This window comes from Solanum dulcamara, chromosome 4, assembly GCF_947179165.1.
Source record: "Solanum dulcamara chromosome 4, daSolDulc1.2, whole genome shotgun sequence".
Lineage (NCBI taxonomy): Eukaryota > Viridiplantae > Streptophyta > Magnoliopsida > Solanales > Solanaceae > Solanum > Solanum dulcamara.
This window is the reverse complement of record NC_077240.1, coordinates 21,243,230-21,266,278: the sequence shown is the minus strand read 5'-3', so window position 1 is coordinate 21,266,278 and position 23,049 is coordinate 21,243,230. Positions and strand designations below refer to the sequence as shown.

Genomic DNA, 23,049 nt, shown 5'->3' with positions numbered 1-23,049 from the left:
GTCCAGATGGATGCTGCGTTGTATTAGCAATACCTAAGTTAGATTACGGCTACTTTTGGGTAGATACGGAAAAAAGCTACGGTGATAGTTTAGAATTTAGAAAGGTAAACACACCATCAACATTTTATTGGTGCGTCTAAAAGTTTTAACCCAAAAAATAATAGTTTAAATAGGTAAACAAAATACTGAATAATTGAGGTACAAATTTGTAAAAATAATAATAATAATAATAATAATAATTTAATTATATTTTTTATTATTATCTCATAATGTTATTAAGAAGATGAAATGACAAAAAATGTTCATATTTTTCATGACGATATTATTTGTTATTTGCACTGTAATCTTTTAGGCTATTTTTTCAAAAAAGTACACTCAATGACTTTGGGAATGTCACGATCCTGATTCGCTGTGACAGGCACTCACTCTAATTCTTCGGTGGAAAAACCATTCTAAACAGATCAACAACAATAATCGCAAAGTATATACAATTTTAAAGATGCGGAAGCAGATTTAAATCAAAAATAAATGTTGAGTTTTCATAAACTCAAAAAATACCTAGTTATCAACCCAAAATATGCAGAAGTAAATACATCCTAAGAACTGAAAGTCGTCCGTACAAAATCTCTAACAAATGTCAATGTAAGAAAAAGGGGAACATTTCCAAAATAAGTCAACATACTAAACAAAGTCTGAACATCTAAGACCCAAAAGAAGGACTAGACTAATGAGAAAGTCCACGACAGCATGATAGAGTAGCTCACCCTTGGACTTCGAACAAGCCTTTACTTTTCTAACTGAGGTCTCTCCACAGCCGGCTGAATATGTCTTATACTCAATAAAATGGCAGAGCAAGAGTAGTATCAATACACAAAAGCAACGGTGTATAGGTAGAATCACGCGGTTAGTCAGTAAGCGGATCATAGACAAGTAAATTCAACACACTATAGGCATATACATATACAGAATAAGTCAACTAATCTCAAGTTCAACCATATTCAACAATATCACAACTCAATACCTTTCACATGCTATAACTTCACACAAGGTCCTTTCAAGGGACCTACAAACAATCAACTTTGTGTCGGAATGTAACACTCAGTCCAAATATGTGTCGAAACGTGATGCCCGATCCAAATATGTGTCGGAACGTGACACTCGATCCAAACAAATACCACAACAATGGCCTAACTATCATGAAATATAACACAATTCACACCCTAGGCCAAACTCATGATCCTAACTCCACCTTAGGGTTATTTTCAACCATTAATTTTCAGTTCAAACCCCCACCCAATGATTACCAACCACAATTTATAGGTTCTATGAATCAAAGAATGAATTTAGGGAGTAAAATTTTTACCTTAAGCGTGAAAATCCATGGAAAGTCGATAGAAATCACCATAGGCCGCCTCTTGAAGTCTTAGAAACTGATTTTGTAGAAAAGACCATTTCTGGGGTTTGTCTCGAACCGCTCGGCTAGACCCATCCCGCTCTGGCGGAAATAATTCCGCTCTGGCGAAAATAATCCCGCTCTGGCGGGATATACGAAAACAGTAAGCTCGGAGTTTGTGCTTCAAGCCCCCATTTCATAACACCCCTTTCCAAGAACATATTAAAATATATCCTTCACGCCAACTGCGATTCCGAGAGCTTTACTCGCCCGAATGCGATTCCGCGAAGCCGTAAATGTTCCGTATTGTCTTGGCTATCAATCTATCCAATCAAATTAGAGATTTGATCTCCATCATTCAAATGACCACACTAGACTTTCCTGACTCAAAATTCGTTCAAGTCTAGCCTAGGCTAAATTTTTCTAAATTACTATCCGAAATATTCTAGCCTAAAATCTTTGCCCATTGGCCTATTCCTAACGACGGACACAGGTCCTTACAGGGAATGAGTAGTCTTGAACTATTGACTCTATCTTCCCTCGTTGGCGAAAGGAATGCACTAGCAGTACTAGCGGCTCAACTTACATCCTAGCTTAATGTCATCCTGTACAAAAACTAAATTTATGAGCTAGTGTACTTTTTGAAGGACCAAAACGAAACCAAAAATGGAAAGGTGCACATAAAGGAAAAGGAAGATATGCGTCTTGATAGCCATGCAGATATGGTAACATGCAAATTCTCGAGTAACTAAATACCAGGAAGAATCTGTGAAATTACATGGTCCATAATATCATCAGTTATTGGAATTGCGAACATGCGACTGTAAGAATTAGCAAACTTTAAAATCTTCACAACTGCAGTTTATTGCGTAACTTGCCAGCAAAAGGAATTCATTCACAAGTCTAATGGCAACCAAGAATGCAATTAATAGCATTGACCTATTATTTTTACATGCCGGATCAACGTGTGAGGATTCTGAATGAAGAGAAACGAATCAACTAGACTAAGTTCAAAATTCAGGGACAAGGCTCGAGAAACCATACAATTCGCACAAATTCAGTGAAGTCTGAACTAAAGTCCTTAACCATGCGACCTATCTTGTCCCCAAGAAAAGAGTGCTTTGTCAAGCAATTATTCATAAAGATTATACATTGTGTTTTATGCTCACGGAGATCTCAAACAATTCACGCTTTCTTGCAATGGTTCTCAAGCCACTCCATTGTGACACTCTTTGGCCTCTCTAGCGGCAATCCAAGAGCTCGGTCCCAAATTAGCTATAAATATCCGGAAAAAGTATTAGTTGAATTTCTAGGGAAGTCAACAGAAAGACTAGAGAAGGCACGATTAAAAAATAACCATAGTAGAAAGTACCTGAGAGCAAATGCCAAGAGCTCTTGAAACACCAAAGAGGACCGTATAATATCTGTACGAAAAAAGATGGAAGGAAGAAATCAGTTTTTTAGAGCCATTTACATCCACTCAATTCTGTGAGCAACATGAATCTGTAGTACCTTGCTTCAGTTAAACCATAATAGTTCAACAACACACCACTGTGGGCATCAACATTTGGCCAAGGGTTTTTAACCTGCAAAAAAGTCCCCCGTCAATGAATAAAAGCATTCTGCCTACAGAAAGACACATGAAATGCCAAATCTACAGCAGCTCAGGAAGAGCATCAACAAAAGAAGACAGCAGCTTATGGGATAATCAGAAAACAAAGCATAATTAGATTTTATGGAAAGTTCCATATGAAATAAGAAGACTGAGGATAAATCTGAGAGATCATACAATGATTCTGACAGAATCACAATGATTAGTGAGACAAGGGGAAAGTCATACATACAATGGGTAAGGTACCAATACCTCACTAAATCCCATTTTCAGCTGACAGCCATGAGTAAAAAGTGATAATTACCTAACAACCTGAAAGATGCATTTAAGTTCTTCCAAAATTTTAATCCATATTTTTAGTTCTTCCAAAAATTTAAGTCAATCATCTTATTGGCGATTGTGGGTAATTAGTAAAACTCGAATGCCGACCCCTTCCTCCAAATGAAAAAAAAATATAGACGTACAAAAAATCATGCTAAACTGCTATAACAGGCTAAAGCAATTTCAGTAACAATGTAAATGAAAGATTTACTTTGCCAAGTTCTGTAAGAACAGGAGGAACAACTTCGTAGAGTTTTGAAACCTGCAGGAACGAAAAGCCAATATCAAACACATTGAATTAAAGAGTATCAACAATGTAAAGCTTCAGGCTTCTAAGAACCAACCAGTTGAAACAGTGGATCTTCAGGCAAATGCTTCATAGCAAACTCTCTCTGGCATGTATATCTTGGATCAGTCTTTCGGAGAACTCCATGTCCAAAACCAGGGACAACCTGCAATTTGAGAATGATAGAGCATTTCAAGCTCAGCAATATGGGATCGTGACTATAAAGTTATCCATCATCTACCTAACCAACATTTAAACTCCCAGAAAGGGGGGGAGTGGGGGGGGGGGGGGAGAGAAGGAGACAGATGGAGGCGAGGAAAGAGACTATGTACGTACACATTTACAATATATATACGTACAACACACGCACACATATATATACAGAGAGAGAGAGAGAAAACAGTTTTTTTAAAGACTCAACAGTCAACACATTAAGATATGAAGAATAAAAGCTAAGAAAAGGTTTTGTTTGAGACAAAGTCAACTACCGAATCTCATTCGAGTAAAGCTCAGTAACCATGATGAGAAGAGCAGTCGATGAGACAAATAGAATGTGATGATCATTTGATATTTTCAAATACTGTATGAAATATAAAAATGATGCTGAATGGAGAATCAACTCTTTGAACCTCAGTAACATGTGATGGCAAGTCAAACTTTTTATCTGAAGTGAGCTCCAATTGATTGAAAAATAAAATTAGCTGAGTCACATAGATATATGCAGAGAACTTGAATACTACCTTGCCACTGTTCAATGTTTTCCAAACATAGTCTTTCAACTGCTCTTTGGAAATGTTCTCCCCACACTCTTCTACAACAGATTTTATCCATAGCAAAACTTCCTGAGGGCAAAGCAGAAAGTGGCAGCTGGGTCAACTTAAATCATCCAGCAGATACAGAATGCAGGTACAATAAATAAAACACTAAAATTATATCTAATGAACTGCTGCTTGCTGGAAATTTCTGAATTTAATAAAACCAGACAAAAAGACATACCATCAGGACATGATGAAACATTTATGTCATTGTGTAACATAGTTAACAGAAACAAACATAATCTTTAAATGAGGGGGGAAAGCATATTTAAATTATTGGACCATGTGATAAATGGATGGAATTTGTTTGGACGAGTGAATGACTTTACGGAACAGCTAGCCAAATAAGCAGAGGCTTTCCATCAAATTATAGAGTCCATTTTGGTTTTTCATTCATATTGTAGATGGAAAACTATTTATTGAGGCATATGGTGAAGCACCAACCATGGCATGTTAGTTATGAAGAGTATTAGTTAGAGAATAGAGCTTGTTCATCTTAGTAACTAAAATTTTTGTCCTCCAGGCTCATTGGAATTTCACATATCTTTTTCCAACTTAAATCGCACACCATTTCACTTCAGATTTTCCCCCCTCCATTTATTTGAGCCTTAGGCAATGGGGATAAATATTAAATACCCAGATAAAAATATGAAATTTCAGCAAGGGAAATACCTAGTGTGCAATCAAAGCAGTATAGAAGAAACAACAGCTGTAAAGCAGACAAAGCACCTGATTGGCTAAACCATGAAGTGGTCCGGCTAAACCATTCAAAGCAGCAGCGAAGGAGAGGTAAGGATCTGACAAAGCACTAGAAACCTGAATTTAAGTATAATTAGTGCTACTTAAAAAACTGACAACAGAATGTTGACTTATGAAAAAGCATTCACAAAAACAAGGCTTACGCTATTGTAAATACATATTCCTACTTGACAAAGAACTCTATGTTAAGAGTTAAGACCAATAGTAAACAGTTAGTTTTCCAATAAACCAGAGAGTGAAGTACGCACCAAGTGACCGGTATGAGCACTGACATTACCACCTTCATGATCACTGCAACACAAAACAAAATCAGTGCCAACTGGTTATAAAATACACGCAACTGGACATCCTGATTGCCAGGAAAGACGTTAAATACTCAGAAGCAAGTATCATAAAATAGTTATAATAATTCAGGTGTCAAATTAACCTGTGTATCGTGACATAGAGCCTCATAAGTTCATGCATTTCAGCGCTACTGAAACCAAGCATGTGAGCAAAATTTGCACCATAATCCAGGGATTCATCCTTAGCTATAGTGGCGCCATTCTTGTACATCCTTCACATGTGCAAACAAAAGGATCAATTTACACAGTTTCAAAGACTAATTTTCATGTAAGCATTAAAACCCAGTAACAAAAAGCAACTAAGCAAAGAGAGCAGATAAAAAAGTTATCTTCTTCTAAGTGCAACATATACGAGGATAAAAGAGAACACGAAAATGAAGACTGGTAAATGCCATACTATTATCTGACCTGCGATAAACATAAGCAGCAACAAGTGGAACTTGAGCAATCAGACTCATGGAATCCTCATATGTCGGTTCCCAAAACCTAATGACACGACATTGTTAGTGTTTTCCTGGAAAACAAATAACCAGCTACAAGAGATGGCTTTAACGAGGCTCACTTTGATTTGTGAATCCCTTTCTCATATGCCTTTTGAAATTCACTTTGAACCTACAGAGAAAACAAGGTAGTGAATTGGTGGTTGAAATCTCCTAATAAGACTGCAACAGATGAAACCACCATTTTCTTGAGTTAAACACAGATGAAATTCCTTCTTTCATCTTTTGATTCCAAAGTTCTCAAAGATCCACAAAACAACAAGACAATAGAATATGAATTTCAACACCCAGAGCTGCTTCATGATCCTACATATCTCTTAAAGCACTTAGGAACCATTTAGCCATAGATAAGATTCCAAATATTTGAAATAATATTTGGAGATTATTTTGAAGGACTCTTCAAACTTGAAGTATAGAATTTGAAGTTTGAAAAAAAAAAAAAACATTTTTAGGATTTTCAAATTCACTGACAAAATCTCAACTGTAATTTGATGTCCAATCACAACTTCAACCTCCCAATACCCTTTTTCAACTTCAACTCAAAATACTACATTTTTCAAATCTCAACCAAATCATGTCCAAAACACCTACTTAAATCTCCCAAAACTCACTAAAAGAGATGAAAGTATGAATGGTTCGGTCTTCGCAGGTGGAAGGATATAAATGGAAGAAAGGACAAGATATCCTTGATTACACGACAATTCACCAAAAATTGTACATACGGAGTGTCGCTACAGATTCCAAGTTCACCAAGCCAATAGGCGCAGGCATCAAATAAAACATTACAGCAGCAGGTCAACCAACTTCACACACCCTATAGTTTGTTGAGAAGCACCCAAATCGTCTGTTGTGAAGATCAAGTGTTGGTAGTGAAGATCAGAAAGGTCAGACTCAAATCAAAGGATCTATGTTTAATCGTGCATGCATGATAATTAGGAAATTACTGAAAGCAGAAACAGAGAATTAAATAGTTCAAATTTCACCTGAAGAGCCATGACTCCAGTAGTAAACTGGGTCATTGGATGAGCTGTGACTGGTAAGGCATCAATAGTTTTGTATACATGATCTGCAGCAATAAAGTTACTGATAAAACCTCGGAAAAGGAAAGCATCAAGTGGTGCGATGAATGAATATTTTTTAGTAAGGTAACATAGGTGCGATGAATGGATATTATGCAACTTAACTTATAATTAAAAAGATTCAAATTAAAGGAGTGATAGCTATATTGTAAAAGCCAAAGACTAACAGCATCCAATAAAAGAATGAACAAGAAAATACAATAGGAAAACTAACATACCAGGGATAGTAGCCCGACTCTGCAATTCCTGAGACAATGAATTCACTTGCTCTTTTGATGGCACCTTCACAAGAGTATGAGAGAGAAGATAAGTATAGTCTTAAAATCTAAGCATGTAGAATAACCACCCCAAGAACTCCTATAGCAATTTTTTTAGACAAATCAGACTCAGTTTAGCACACTTCTTGCAATATTATATAATCAGAGTAGGTACGGCTTCGTATGAATGAGAAAAAGAAATCTATCTATTTGCACAGAAGGAGCAGCTCAGTCCAAACTCAGGGCTTTAGAGCTGTTCAACAGAGAATCTTTGAGTGTCTTACCAATTCATACTTCGAACTCAATGACAATAAAACTAGAGCAACATCGTGAAGCAGCTTTAATGAATGTTATTTCAAATTCCCCCTGTGATGGGATAAATTAAGCACTCAAGAGCTCACCTTTCCTGTTAAAAGAAGCCAGAGAAGACCTTCAGGCAAGGGCTCACCCCCAGGCTTTGCTGTAGGTAATACCTTTTGGCATTCAGGTATAGACAACCCCCGGAAGCGAATTCCCTGAAAGAATAGAGCAGTGGGTAATGAATGGCGCAACAGCAATCACCGAAATTAATATGATTTTGAGATTGACTTGCATTCATTATGGGATACAGATTAGGTAGAATGTAACCTCATCAGGGTCAAGTAATGAAGTTTCCCACAATAATCCTGTCATTCCTCTCATTCCACCAAGAACCTTTCAAATTGAACAGCAAATGTCAATCCAGATTTACAGCATTTTCCCAAACTTATATTTAACTAAAAACTTATAGTTACCATATCAACTGTGATGTTCCCCAATTGAACCTTTCCATATTCTGACTTGATCTTTTTCAGGCGATCCTAATGAAAAAGAAAATAATCACGAGAATTAGATAATCAAAAATATACATATATCACATGATAGATGATCTCACATCTCCACAACTTTATGAAACCCCTTCAGTGTATACAAAACATGAGACTTCTTTTTTCTATATAGAAAATTTTCATCGGTAGAAGAGAGAAAAAACGTGTTTTGGTGAAAACATTCTCCCGTGTAGTTTAGTGGAAAAGTAGAAAATGTGAAGTAAAGCCCCAATATACACAAACTTAAGCTCTGGAATCAAAGGGAACTAAAGAGGTAAGAAATGAATCTATATATACCTGTTGTTCAGGAATCAATTCTTGCAGCTCAGAACGCAGATCCTATATCAAATAAAATTATTAATTGAATTATATGTGGATATTAAGAAATAAGTGTAAGAAGAAGTGATTAAAAGATGAAGGGTAAAACATTTTGCATTTATCATTTCAAGTTAACCAAAGTACTATAAAATTAGACAGCGGTTGTACACTCGCCTGCCTAAATAATTTGTCCTCTGGAAAAGAAAAAAAAAATAGCAAACAAGGGCAGGAGAGGGTCAGGTGGAAATTTGTAGACTGGCTATTACAAACCAAAGTTGAAAAGAAAGAAGGTAAGTAATCAACCATACAATGGCAATTAGCCTAGGTTTTAAATGCAAATGTGTATTCTCTCTTGTCTATTCTCCTCTGTGGTATAACAATGAACACTAACAATGTGTTGCACAAAATAAAGGACACAGTAATGCTTGCGATTTATGCTTCACTGGACTAGTCAATTTGCAACAAAATTTCAGGTGACATTCAAAAATCCGAGAGAAAAAATGTTACACTTTGAGAGCCCTATAACTGCATTACAACCTAGCATATGAGCCATTGCCTTCAAGTGTTTGAAGAAAATTAGTTGGCCAAACATATAATTTAGCTTGTAACATCAAATGCATCCTCAAAATTAATTTGCTTACACCCTGTCAAGACTAGTCAAGTGGCAGATTAACTTGACCCAAGAAGGCCATACCGAAGAGAAAACAATAATTTCATAATCTTGGGAGTCATTTTGTTAACAAGATGGCAGATCTTAAAGCCGCCATAGTGTTTCTGCAGTGTCTTCACTGCAAAATCTATCTTTCCATAAAGGATGTTATATAAGCTAGAGCCCAGGTGCTTAATGATGTAGGGAAATTAATTTTAAAACACAATGAGAAGCTCAAACCACCATTTCATACTCAGGTAATGGTCATCAAAATCCAGAAAATAAAAAATGAAAGAAAAAAGAGTAGTTAACTTATGAAGTAGCAAAACCAAGCTGGTGGTTTCGGAGTAACGAACTTAAAAATTCGAAATGACAATCTCCTTCGTAAATGGTTATGGAGATCCAGATTCATACTGCAGGATCAAGCGCTGGGAGAAAAGTCATAGAAACCAAGTTTGGGATTCTCAATCAGTGGATAACAAAGTCCCCATCTAACTCTTACGGCTTCTCTGTACGGAAAACAGTCAGGCCACATCGAGAAGATTTCTGAGCAACGCCTATTTTCTGTTGGGAGACGGGAGGGTGATAAGCTTTTGGCATGATGCTTGGTGGGTCATATCCCTCTCAATCAACAAATCCCAGAATTCTTTTCTTTGGCTTCCAATCAGGTAGCTCTTGTTGCTGATTGTTACCCCAATTGCGGGTGGAATTTAGATTTCCGAAGGAATTGTACTGATTGGGAATTGAACCGAGTCTGCATATTGGTACAAGAGATAGAATCCCTGTCCATCTGTCCTAATAAACAAGACTGCCAATGCTGGAAAGGCACAAAAGTGGGGTTTTTTTCTGTCAAGTCATGCTACTCCATCCTTCAGGAGTTCACTATCACAGACACATTTTGGCCTTGGAAACACAATTGGAGAAGCTGTGCACCAAATAAATAAAATTTTCATCTTCATTCCTAACATTACTAATATGAACTTCTTCAGTATAAAAAACACAATAACCCCGATGTCCTTCCGATATCAAGATGCTCCACAACAAAATAATTGGTTGCTTTCATAACTTTGAAAAGTTTTAGTAGAACTTATCCCAACTAGCTTGGTAATTGATAATATGTAGTCACAAACTAATCATACAGCTCATTAATTATTTTTGCAGACGGAGACATTAGAACTTACAAGACCGGAAGAGGTTTGAACTTGAAGCCAGCGCACAGAATTGCTAAGACTTGACTGTTGGACCTATAATTCAATAATTAATTGAATTTAGATCAGGAATATACATACTTGATTAAAAGGAATTCAATTATAAAAAAAACTATTAAAATTATTAATCCATCACAAGAACAACAATTATTTATTTTTCCTTTGCAACTCACCGCTCGAGAGCGCAGCTTTGACAGCAACGAAACGCTACGGTAGAACACCATTGCTCGCGAAAATAAGAAAATCAACTGCATCACCAAAGTTAGATTAATCACAAAATCAGAAATATCTGTAAATGTTTCATGAAGACAATCACCAGTTCAAAACAGTAGAAAATTCCATATAAACGTGCATTTCATAAAGGAGGATACCAGAACGGGATTGTTCAAAATCAGCCAAAAGGTCAAAATAGATCACCAATTAATTCAAATAAGATGTTGAAAGCAGATTAATTCACTGATAAATATTATCAAAAGCATTTAATAAAGATTAACAGATTCTGGAAATGGCGATTAAAGGGAAGGATGCGTACCTTTCACCTAGATCTCAAGTAGGCTGATGGAGCGAAAAAGAATTTGCTCCTTCAAAGACCTGTGCGGTTCGTTTTATTACACTGGAGTATTTTTATTTTTTTTGCACGGAAAAACACTGTTTTTATTTTTCCTAAAAAGAAAAAAATATAATATTCAATCGAGGTCGTCTTTGACTTCAAATATTGAAGGCGTCGAAAAGGCAAAATAAAGCTAAGTTGAAGACGATTTCCACCTTAGAAAAAGTATTTAAACGATTCAACTAACAAAAAAACAATCATCTTAGTACTATTTTTTTTAGAGTTTTAAAATTATAATAAAAGCCTTTACAAATCGATAATATAAATATTTATAAAAAAAAATTATTCATACTTCATAATTTTTTTGATTGTCCGTTCATAGCATGTTGAACGATGCGTAAAATTTTAGTGCTAACTTTTTTTCAGTCATAAAATCTCTTGTTTTTAGAATTTTCAAGAGCTTTTCTTTTTTTATAAAGTTGCATTTCTAAAGAATTTTTATATTACTACATAAGTAAAATTTCTGTTATCCACAAAACTTCGTCATTGCAGAGTTTAAAATATCAAGCAGCCTATTTTTAAAAAATCATTAGTTGCATTGAATGTAAATTTTACATACTTTCTCTTGATTTTTTTTAATTTTATTTTCAGCAAAAACAATCGCATACTAAAGAAAATTAAATAAAAGATAAATGGTGAATAATGCAAAAGCAATGTGTTTTCTAGGCTGCGGGCTAGCCGCCAGAATAGCACTCCATTATGACTTTTGGATGTCCCATCGTCCCACAAAGAATTATGACTATTCAATAATCAATTCTCTCTTTTGAACATTAATTTATGGATTAAGATATCCACCGGACTAATACTTATTAAACAGTTTAAACTATTCAAAATCTGTTTCTATTAGATATTTTTTGATAATAAAAAAAATATGATGAATTCGTAAAACACTTGCAATGGCATGGCAAAACGATTAATTAAAAAATAACGTGGCACTAAGCTCACAAAATTATAGAAAATAAATTTATATTTAAAATTATTTCAAATACTATTTCTAACTATTTTTTTTAAAAAAATGTCAACATTATTCTACTTTCTTCTTCCTCTTCTTCCCAAAACACATTTTCTGTCAAACCACAAAATTCAATTTCTTTTCAAATTACTTGGAGATTCAATTTCTTTGTAAAAAAATATTTTTCATATTTGATACATCACAGAGAAAGATATAGAGAAAGATTTGTACAAGAGTGAAGAAAGAAGAGAATTTACCGGCAGTTTGCTCATTTCTAGATCGATGTCAAAAAGAAATTGATAGCTCACAAATTTATTCTATCAAATTTTGAATATCATTTTTGATAAATTTAGTGGATTTATATTTTAGTTTGAATAGTAATGTTGTTCGAAAATGGTGATAGACTGACATGGGCTAACTTTTTTTCCTCCAATGCATAAATTTTTTTTAATTTTTTTTTCTTTTTTCTTCATACATATTCAATTAGTTGATTCAGATTTAAAAGAAATTAAAAAAAAAAAAAAGAACAATGCTGAAGATAAAAATGGAGAAACGTTTCAAAACTAAAATAAGAGGGTGCTTTCTTCTTTTTTTGGAAAAAGTGTCAAGAAAGAAAAAATTCTCCAAGTTAGAAGAAAAGGTGGTTTTTTAAATTAAAAAAACACTATTTTGAAAAAAAAAAATCACGCTCTCAAGAGAAGTGCATAACATATTTTTTGGTCAAATCAATATTTTGTGCTTAATAGATAAATATTTTAAATAATTTAGATATTTAATAAAAACTAGTTCTAATTAAATGTCTAATTGAAATGTGCAGAAACTTTATGGGATTGGTCAATGACTTAAGTCCAAATTTATCAAAGCACTACATTCTTCTAATGGGTATTTCTATTTCATGAAATTATATTTTCTGCTAACACATTCTTCTATTTTTTTTTTATTATCTTATTATTATGAGTCCATCCTCACCATAAAGAAAAATAAGAAATAAAACTAAGAGAATTTAACTATTTATGATACGATTTTCATATTTTGTTTGCTATTCATTTTGAGACTTTAATTAATTTGAATTTATATCGCGTAAAATCTATTAAAGAACTATAAACTCAAATTCGAAATATCTAATTAAGAATAAAAACTCCTTATTTCGCTAACTTTTTCTAATGTCTTAATATCTAAAATATATTTCCAACCATGCATGTTTCGGAAAGGAAAAAAAACGAAATCAAAATCTTCTTTGAGATCTATGGTGGTAAACAATTATCATCTGAGAATTAATCAGAAGAGAATCTATAATTTAAAGAAGAGTGTTAATATGATAATACTTATTGTAATTTTAGTAAATTTAAAATAAAACAAAGTATACATGTGTTTAATTATCATACTTGCCCTTTGCAGCAACCACAAAGGTATGTTAAGGTACCATGAATTGATCTTTAATGATTATTTTCTTTTATCTTTGAGTAAATAAATCCGAAACATAAATAAGTACATTTGTTGTTTGTGCCATTAATTGTCTCTACAAATAATTCTTCGTAACAAGTAAAATTCGTACATCAAAATTATTATAACAAGTAAATATAATATAATAATATAAAAATTAATTAGACGATGGTATATATAAATAAAATATCAAGCATGAATTCTTTTACACGATGTCGAAGAAGACAAATACAAGTATGAATTATTTTTCCACTAGTAAGCACCAGATTCCATATTCTGGTGATGAATAATAAGATAGAGAAGCCATGTGCCAGTGATGAGGTGCTCTTTCCTTCAAATTTGGAATCTTATTCCCGACAAGTCACTAATAAATCTCATTGAAGTGTTAAAGAAGGGATGTGGAAATACGGAAAAGATTTAGGGTTCATTAGAATTTTTTGGTGAAAAAATATATTGTTTAGACATAGTTAAAATTAGTATTCTTTATGTTCTATTTTAGTTGTCATGTTACATTTTTCGAAAGTTAATTTTATTAATTTTTAAAGTTAAATTATATTATTTTAACTCAATATTATAAAATAAAAAAAATAGATATTCAAAAACTATACGAAAAGTACTATAAGTTATAATTTTTTTCATATCAATATGATAAAAAAATAGATCTTAAAATGTCAGTTAAAGTTCATATAGTTTGACTCTCAAAAAAAAATCATGTCAACTAAAATGAGACGAAAGGAGTATTTTTATGAGTATAAATGGTAGGGGTTGACCCTCTTTTCTATAACTTCTATGTGTTGATTTCTTCATATTTTGAATTCATTAGTAAAAATCACAACTCTGCCACTAATTTAAAAAATAAGCATTTTGATAATGCTCCTCATTTTACTTTTTTTGCGATTAATAAATATCTTCAACAATTATTCAAATTTTTCTCGTTAAATCATTTATTTTATATGCAAAGATACGTACAAAGATGGCATCTTGATGATTAGAAATCGTAACAAAATATTTTTATTATTGGGATTTGTATGCAAAGATACATACAAAGATGACAGTTTACCAATTCATCCATTCATAGCTACCACATCATTTATCAACTAACGTCATCACCAACCTTCATTATTAACTTATCATCCACAACCATCATCTTTAGAAACAACCGCTATTGTTGATAATCACTATAATCAATTATCATCATTGCTACTCAATATTTATAATCATTACCACCACCAATCAACAATATCACAAACACACACACACATATATATATATATCATCAACCACCATCATTATTCATTGCCACATTTGATGTCACTTTTATCCAATTATCATATGCTATCCCCAATACTATTATCAACTTCTACTATCAACCATCATCACTATCCACATACAACATCATCATTAGCCAACACAATTCTCAATTGAAACCCGCAACAACACTGCCACCCATTTCTGCCAAATAATATTTTTTTTATCATTGTAAAATTTTAATATAATTAAATCAAATGTGTATATTAAAACTATTAGTAGTGAATAATATAACATAAAATTAATGGTTCAATCGATCTCAATACATTTGATAAGAAATATATATATATATATATATATATATATATATATGAAAAAAATAACTGTCTTTTTTGATATGTCAAAAGTGCAAATAAAAATAAAAAAATCTATTTTAAAAATATGTAAAAAATAAAAGTAAATGGAAGGAGCATCGTTCAAAACAAATATCTTTAAGAAAAACTACAGAAATTAGACCCATTATGCAAAATATTTATCTAAATTAGACTCAATCCAAACTATTTATCCGTCTACAAATATGAATTAACAATTAAAAATAGGAGAATGAAAATAAGAGAATAACTACTTATTGTTATAAAAGTAATAAAATTATAAGAAAAGTAAGCAAAAGACAAGAAAGAAAAACAGAAAGCAGAGAGAATTGAGAATTTTTTTTGTGTGTGTATCATTCCACAGAAAACATATGGCTATTTATAGCCAAACTTTCATTGAAAAAGAAAGAGTCACATAACCTAATTTTGCCATTATGTGGGCCCCATTACTAATGGAGTATCCACTTTTCTCTATTTCATAACACTACTCATTGGATGTCCATGTGTAATGTGCCTCATTAAGAAATTTACAAGAAATAATATACATAGTTATCCTGAATACTCATAAATGTTGTGTCTCGTTAAAACCTTACTAGAAAAAACCCAGTGAGAAAAAAAACTAGTGAAAGAAAAATAGTACACATATCTAGTAATACGCCTTGAGTGATGACTCATTAAAAACTCTACTAGAAAAATCCTGTGGGAGAAAATCTTGGTTAAGAAAAAAAGAGTACAGTGATTTTACCCCCCTCCCCTAATGAAAACTTCATTTGATATTTTGGAGACGGTGCATTTCAATCTTATATCTTAGCTTCTCAAAATTTGATATTGATAATGCCTTCGTGAATAAATCTGCAAGATTATCACTCGAACAAACTTGTTGTATATCTATTTCACCTTTCTTTTGAAGATCATGAGTAAAGAAGAATTTTGGTGAAATATGTTTTGTTCTGTTTCCTTTGATGTATCCTCCATTCAGTTGAGTTCTACATGCACCATTGTCTTCATACAATATTGTTGGAATGTCTTTTTTCAAATAGAGGCCATATGTTTCTTGAATGTGTTGAGTTATTGATCTTAACCAAATATATTCTCGACTTGCTTCATGAATGACTATTATCTCTGCATGATTTGAAGAAGTGACAATTATAGTTTGCTTTGTTGAACGTCATGATATAGTTGTACCACCATATGTAAATAAGTAGCCTATCTGCAATCGACCTTTGTGGGGATTAGATAAATATCTTGCATCTGTATAACCAATCAATTGTAACGTGGATTCATTTGAGTAAAATAATTTCATATTGGTAGTCCCTTGGAGGTATCTGAATATATGCTTAATTCCATTCCAATGTCTTCGCATTGGGGAAGAACTAAATCTTGTCAACAAGCATACAGAGAAAGCTATATCTGTTCTGGAATTGTTGACAAGATACATTAATGCACCAATTGCACTAAGATATGGTATTTTAGCACCAATAAGCTCTTCATCATTTTCATGAGGTCGAAATGGATCTTTATTAATATCAAGAGATTTCACAACCATTGAGGTACTCAGTGGTATGCTTTATCCATGTAAAATCTTTTAAAAATATTTTCTATATATGTTGATTGATGGATAAATATCTCATTTGTAAAATGTTTAATTCGTAGACCAAGACAATTTTTTTTCTTTCCGAGATTTTTCATTTCAAATTCCTTTTTTAGATATTTACTATTTTTGAAAGTTCTTTAGGAGTTTTGATAATATTCAAATCATCAACAAATATGGCTATTATGACAAATTCAGATCCAGATCTTTTCATAAAGACACAAGAAAAAATTAGATTATTTTTATATCCTTCTTTTAGCAAATATTCACTAAGACGATTGTACTCGATTCACCCATATTGTTTCAGCCCATATAAAGATTTTTGAAATTTTATTGAACAAGTTTTCCGGAAATATTTATATATTTCAGACATTTTAAATCTTTCAAGAATTTTCATAAAAATATCATTATCCAGAGAGACATTTAAATAGGTTGTAACGACATTCATCGGATGCATGCCAAGTTTTTCATGAACTGCCAAATTTATAAGATGCTTGAAAGTGATTGCATCCACCACAGGAGAATATGTTTCCATATAATCAATGCTAGGTTTTTACGAAAATCCTTGTGCCACAAGTCATGCTTTATATTTTACGACTTTATTTTTTTCATTTCATTTTCGCACAAGGACCTATTTGTACCCCACTGGTTTTATAGCTTTAGGTGTTCGGACTATCGATCTGAAAACTTCACGTTTTTCAAGCGAAACTAATTCAACTTGAATTGCATCTTTTCATTTTGGCCAATAATTCTTATGTCTACATTCATCGATAGATTTTGGTTCAATATCCCAATTTTATTACATTATTTCAATAGCAACATTATAAGTAGAATTATTGTCGACAATTACATTATTTCGATTTTATATATTTTTTTCTGATGAGACATAATTTATTAAAATTTCTTCATCATTTTCAGGCGCCTTAACCTCTTCCAAAGTTTTATCAATTGTTATGCCTCCTCGCTCTTCTTGAGCAAGTTCTTTCATATCATAACCATCTTAATTATTTGCTCCTTTTTTTAGGATTTTTATCTTTGAAATCGATCGTTCTACCACATTTTAAGCATGATTTAGACTCATTTATATTAATTATTTGTCCTACTGAAACATCAACTCGAATTGGAGCATTAGCGTAATGACCTTGAGGGTCATTTTTAAAAATTTATGTGAAATTATCATTTTACCCCTATTTTTAGTGCCCCTAAGTATTATTTGATCAATTTGCACTATTGGCACATACTTATACAGTTCCGAATGAGTTTTGAGGGTCAAAAATATGTTTTGAAGGGTGGTGGTGTAAGTTGACCGTGGTCAACACGCGTGAACAGTATAACTTTTTGGACAGAAAATGCCCATTTCTTCCATTTCAATATTTTGTTCACCATTTGTTTGAGTTCTTGAACTCTTTGAGACGATTTGAGAAGAGATTTTTGAGGCAAAGTGTTGGGTAAGTGATTTTTGACCTAAAAACTTCCCTTTTCATTAAGTATTTGATGATTTTAACTCTTAAATTTTAGTTTCAAACCCCCCAAAAATATTTGTTTCTTCCCTAATTCGAATTTAAGGAAAATGGTAATTTCTAACTCGTTTTGAGCTCTATTTTTATGGGTTTTTCAACCATGACTTTCTTATTACAAGTAGAATGTGATTGTCCAGTAAGTTTCTAAATTTGATCTTTTTCAGAAATAATTAATTTTTGGACCATTTTACCCCCGCTTTTGAAACCTATCAATATGGGTGTCATTGGACTCCTTGTGATGTATATATTTTATTATTGATAGTGGGTTGTCAGTACGGACATTGAATTCGAGAATTGCTTATTCAGTGGAGGTGTTCGAGTGTGGTTTCGACAATTGAGGTAGGTTTGACTATCCTTCTTTGAGACTGAGATGGGGTCATTGGTCATTCATATGTTATAGACTTCGGGATGGGGTTTTAGTATAAGTTAAGAATGATATATATATATATATGTCGTGTGAGGGCTTATTTATTAATGTGTTGTCCTGGGGGGGTTTATTTGTATTACATAGGCCGTGTGGGGGGCTTATTTGTTATCTTATTTGTTTTGAGAGCATGTGATTCATGATTTGCCTAAAAGAGAGGCTTGCGTATATTATTTGACTTGTGATGCCCGCCTGAGGGATTGAGTTGGTTTTTTTTTAGCATGCTTGAGTATTGAAATATCATTGAGAAATGGGTGAATATTTAAATGGAAGCATTTCCTTCCCACTACTATTTATTAAGGGTGAATATCATATGTAGATTAAGTTTTGAGAACTTTGAACTTTGTACCACATATGAGTTGAATATTACTTCTTTGTCATGTGTATTTTGATGCATTCATCCTCATTCATCATAAAATGAAACATGGGAAGTTGAGAAATATGAAAATTCTTTTTGAGAAAGAAAATGAAACATGTTTAAACATTTGCATCTTGAGTCCCTGATCGAGGCAGTTTTCCAGAGGGTAGTAGATGCATTGTGATCCCAACCTTTGTATCTTGAGTTCCTGACTGGAACAGTTTTCCGACAGGATAGTGGATGCATTGTGATCTCTTGACCACGAGGAGGTGGCAAGGATAATAAGATATTGTAATTGGGGTATATGGTCTACGAGACCCCCATGGGTCCTACTTGGTAGCACAACTCGGCAGGTGTATACGACAGGCTGTGCGACAGCCTTGATTCCACCGTACTACCATATCATTGCATCATCATATTGCATTGCATTGTATTACATTGCATTGATATCTGTGCTACTTGAATTATCTGATTAATTGTGATTATGAGCTGTTATTATGGATTTACTTTACTCACGCCATTATATATATATAAACTAGCGGCACCGATGCTGAAGTGAGACTTTTCTGTATGCAGGTGGAAGCATTCCTTAATTTATTTCATAGGTTTGATTAATTCCTTATACTCAGTCAGCTAAAACCTACTAAGTACATATGAATTATATTCACCCCTATTTCTGTATCTCATTTTGATGCAGTAACTAGTCGGGGTACCTCATGTGACAGTTGATATTCTAGCGGATTGTGTATTCTCAGATTAGTGGTGAGGTCCCAGAATTCGAATCGTCACTAGTCTATCTTTATTTTTCAGTCTTTTGTATCATTCAGAGACTTATGTTGTATCTTCAGATTCGAACCTTGTATTAGATGCTATTTATACTTATAACACCAGGTTTTGGGATAATTTTTTTTATTTAAATTGTGTCATCACTTTTCCCTTTGGGAGTCTTATATGAGTTTTATTTTTAGGGTTACACATGAGATTGGGTTTTGAGATGTGTGTCATCATGACCTCGATTTTGGGTCGTGACAAATAGCAGCTGAAATATGAGATTTAGTAAATCTTGATAGGTCAGTGAGTACTTTGGCAGTTGATTTGCAATATTTTGCAGATGAATTATCTTTTGAACTTTCAGTTCACATTTATTTGTACGAGGATCTAAATAAGATAATGATAATTCATTCCAATCTATTTTCTTTTTCAGTTGTTTATTTTATCCCCCTAATGCTGGTATATTGGTTCATCAAAATGACAATCATAAATCTTGCAGTAAATAAATCTTCAATCATAGGTTTCAATCATTTTATGATAGAAGGAGATTCATACCCAACATATATCCCCAACCTTTTTTGGGGACCCATCTTTGTACGTTGTAGTGAAGCAATTGGAACATATATCGCACATCCAAATATTCTAAGATGGAAAATGTTTGGCTCCTGACCATAAACCAATTGTAATGGGGAGACTTTATGATAACTCATGGGTCTGATACGCACAAGACATGTTGCATGCAAAATAGCATGTCCCCATAATGAAATGAGAGGTTTTGTTCTCATAAGCATTGATCTAGCAATTAATTGAAGACGTTTAATCAATGATTCCGCTAGATCATTTTGTATGAACATGAGCAACCAGATGCTTAACTGTTATCCTAGTGGACAAATAATAATCATTAAATGCCTGAGATTTGAACTCATCAGCATTATCAAGATGAATTGTCTTTATTGCATAATCTGGAAATTGTGCTCTTAACATAATTATTTGAGCAAGTAATCTCGCAAATGTCATATTACAAGTTGATAATAAGCACGCATGTGACCATCCTGTAGATGCATCTATTAAAACCATATAATATTTAAATGATCAGCATGATGGATGAATGGGCCCACATATATCATCCTGTATACGGTCCAGAAATGTTAGGGATTCAATTCCACTTTGATTGCTGATGGTCTAGTAATCAATTTTCCTTAAGAACATGTAGTACAAGAGAATTCTTTAAATTGAATAATCTTTTGGTTCTTCAAATAGTGTCCATGTGAATTCTCAATTATTTTGCGCATCATATTAGAATCGGAATGACCCAATCGGTCATGCCAAATAATAAAATCATTTGAGTTAGTAAACCTTTGGCATGTGTTTCAACCATGCTAATACGTGTGAAGTATAAGCCAGATGAAAGAGCGAGTAACTTTTCAAGTATAAACTTCTTGCCCGACGTCATTGTAGTAATGTAAAGATATTCATTATTTTCATCATTTGTAATCTCGATATGATAGCCATTTTGACGAATGTCTTCAAAACTTAATAAGTTTTTTTGAGACTTACTACGATATAATGCTTCACTAATTGTTAAATTTATTTCTCCGATAAGTACAACTTTAGCTTTTCCAAATCCTTCAATTAATCTTGTACTACCAGATATTGTATTAACATTGACTTCTTTCATAATCAAATAAGAAAGATATTTCTTATATCTTAAAATAATGTGCGTTGTGGCAATATCAATAAGACACATATCATCATAATTGATTTTGGATCCAACTGATGACTCAAAAATTTCCATATATTCTTCATAAACAAAAAGATACATTATAAGAACGTGAAAAACTAACAACATAAGAAACTTTAAGAAATTGCACTACCTTAAGAAATATTTTTACGAAAGACAACATAATATCAAACATAATAGGAAAACAATAACTATTTTATAATATTTATCCGCAGTTAGATGATCAATTCTTCAGTCAATATTCATAAAGTCTTCAGCTTCCAAATGAGTAATATTTGACAGACCTTCAAAATTATCATCTTTATAAGCAAGATTTGCCTCAATATTTTCATATTTATTTAAGGAAGTTGCTTAATTATCATCGTTTCAAAAATTCAAGTGCGCCTCTACATTATTATCTCTTCTTTTGAGAGAGGCTTGATAAAGTTTCACAAAATGATCAGACGTACGATATTCACGTGGCCAATGACCCTTCATACCACACCGGTGACAAATATTAAATTTATCTTTGAAAGAATTATTTTAAGAAACTTTATTGTTCTCATGTTTATTTCCTTCATGATGAAGATAATTGTTTCGTTCTCTACCACGTCCTCGCCCACGTCCATGATCACGATAATTACTTTGTCTTGATTTAGACTGATTATGTGCTGCTACAACATTCGCTTCAGGAAATGAAGCAGACCTAGTGGGACGGGCTTCATGATTTTTCATCAGCAGAGTATTATTCTGCTCAGCCATAAGTATGCATGTAATTAATTCAGAATATTTCTTAAACCTCTTTTCACGATATTATTGTTGTAGCAGCACATTTGAAGCGTGAAAAGTGGAAAAAAATTTCTCAAGTAAGTCATCATTAGTGATAGTATCTCCACATAATTTTAACATGAAACTTACCTTGTGAATAGTAGAATTATACTCTGTCACAGTTTTAAAATCTTGAAATCGAAAGTGTATCTAGTCATATCGAGCTTTTGGTAACACTGTAAGTTTTAGGTGGTGATATCGATCCTTCAAATTAGTCCATAATTCAAGAGGGTCTTTCACAGTTAAATATTCAGTTTTTAATACTTCATGAATATGATGACGGAGAAAAATCATGGTCTTTGCTTTATCTTGGCTTGATGCTTTATTTTCTTGTTTAATAGTATTACCAAGACCTTTGGCATCAAGGTGAATTTCAACATCAAGGATCCATGACAAATAATTATTTTCAGTAATGTCAAGTGCCATAAACTCAAGTTTTGATAAATTTGACATGATAAAAGCTGTGATAGAAATTAATTTAGAAATAACAAAGACAACTAAAATTAAATTTCTTCATAGATATACCGATATAGAAGTTAATTTGTCTGGAGAAAATTAAAGTTTCGTGCAGATAATGTGTTATAAAAATAATAAAATTATAAGAAAAGTAAATAAAAGACGAGAAAGAAAGATAGAAAGCGGAAATAGTTAAGAGAATTGTTCTTTGTGTGTATCATTTCACATAAAACTTAAGGCTATTTATAGCCCAACTTTCATGAAAAAGGAAAGAGTTATATAAACTAATTTTGCCATTATGTGGATTCCATTACTAATGGAGCATCCACTTCTCTATTTCATAATACTTATAAATATTTTTCCCATTTTTG

General features: G+C 32.8%; 2 protein-coding genes across 2 annotated transcripts in view; both read right to left on the bottom strand.

Moving 5' to 3' along the window:
- The window catches only part of LOC129886895 (callose synthase 2), a 45,556-nt gene extending 26,799 nt beyond the window's left edge, over nucleotides 1-18,757 (bottom strand). The window contains exon 1 of the mRNA XM_055961787.1: nucleotides 18,752-18,757. The gene's annotated coding sequence lies outside the window, so the exon portion shown is untranslated. The remainder of the gene's footprint in view (nucleotides 1-18,751) is intronic.
- On the bottom strand, nucleotides 2,298-11,140 carry LOC129886896 (citrate synthase, mitochondrial). The gene is made up of 20 exons (XM_055961788.1): nucleotides 10,919-11,140; nucleotides 10,560-10,634; nucleotides 10,360-10,422; nucleotides 8,509-8,550; nucleotides 8,140-8,205; nucleotides 7,994-8,059; nucleotides 7,768-7,881; nucleotides 7,328-7,391; nucleotides 7,014-7,096; nucleotides 6,093-6,142; nucleotides 5,939-6,016; nucleotides 5,614-5,742; nucleotides 5,435-5,477; nucleotides 5,157-5,243; nucleotides 4,353-4,454; nucleotides 3,671-3,778; nucleotides 3,538-3,588; nucleotides 2,906-2,979; nucleotides 2,766-2,817; nucleotides 2,298-2,668 (listed from the first exon to the last, which is right to left on the bottom strand). The coding sequence occupies exons 2-20, from the start codon at nucleotides 10,608-10,610 to the stop codon at nucleotides 2,579-2,581; spliced, it is 1,413 nt and encodes a 470-aa protein (XP_055817763.1). The 5' UTR covers nucleotides 10,611-10,634; nucleotides 10,919-11,140; the 3' UTR covers nucleotides 2,298-2,578.
- Nucleotides 18,758-23,049: the final 4,292 nt, after the last annotated feature.

Excerpts from the sequence above, each read along its gene's own strand:
- LOC129886896 (XM_055961788.1), bottom strand. The coding sequence starts at position 10,610 with ATGGTGTTCTACCGTAGCGTTTCGTTGCTGTCAAAGCTGCGCTCTCGA. Across the intron at positions 5,478-5,613 it reads CTCTATGTCACGATACACAG|TGATCATGAAGGTGGTAATG; the intron begins GTTAATTTGACA and ends TTTGTGTTGCAG. Across the intron at positions 3,589-3,670 it reads AAGATCCACTGTTTCAACTG|GTTTCAAAACTCTACGAAGT; the intron begins GTTGGTTCTTAG and ends TCGTTCCTGCAG.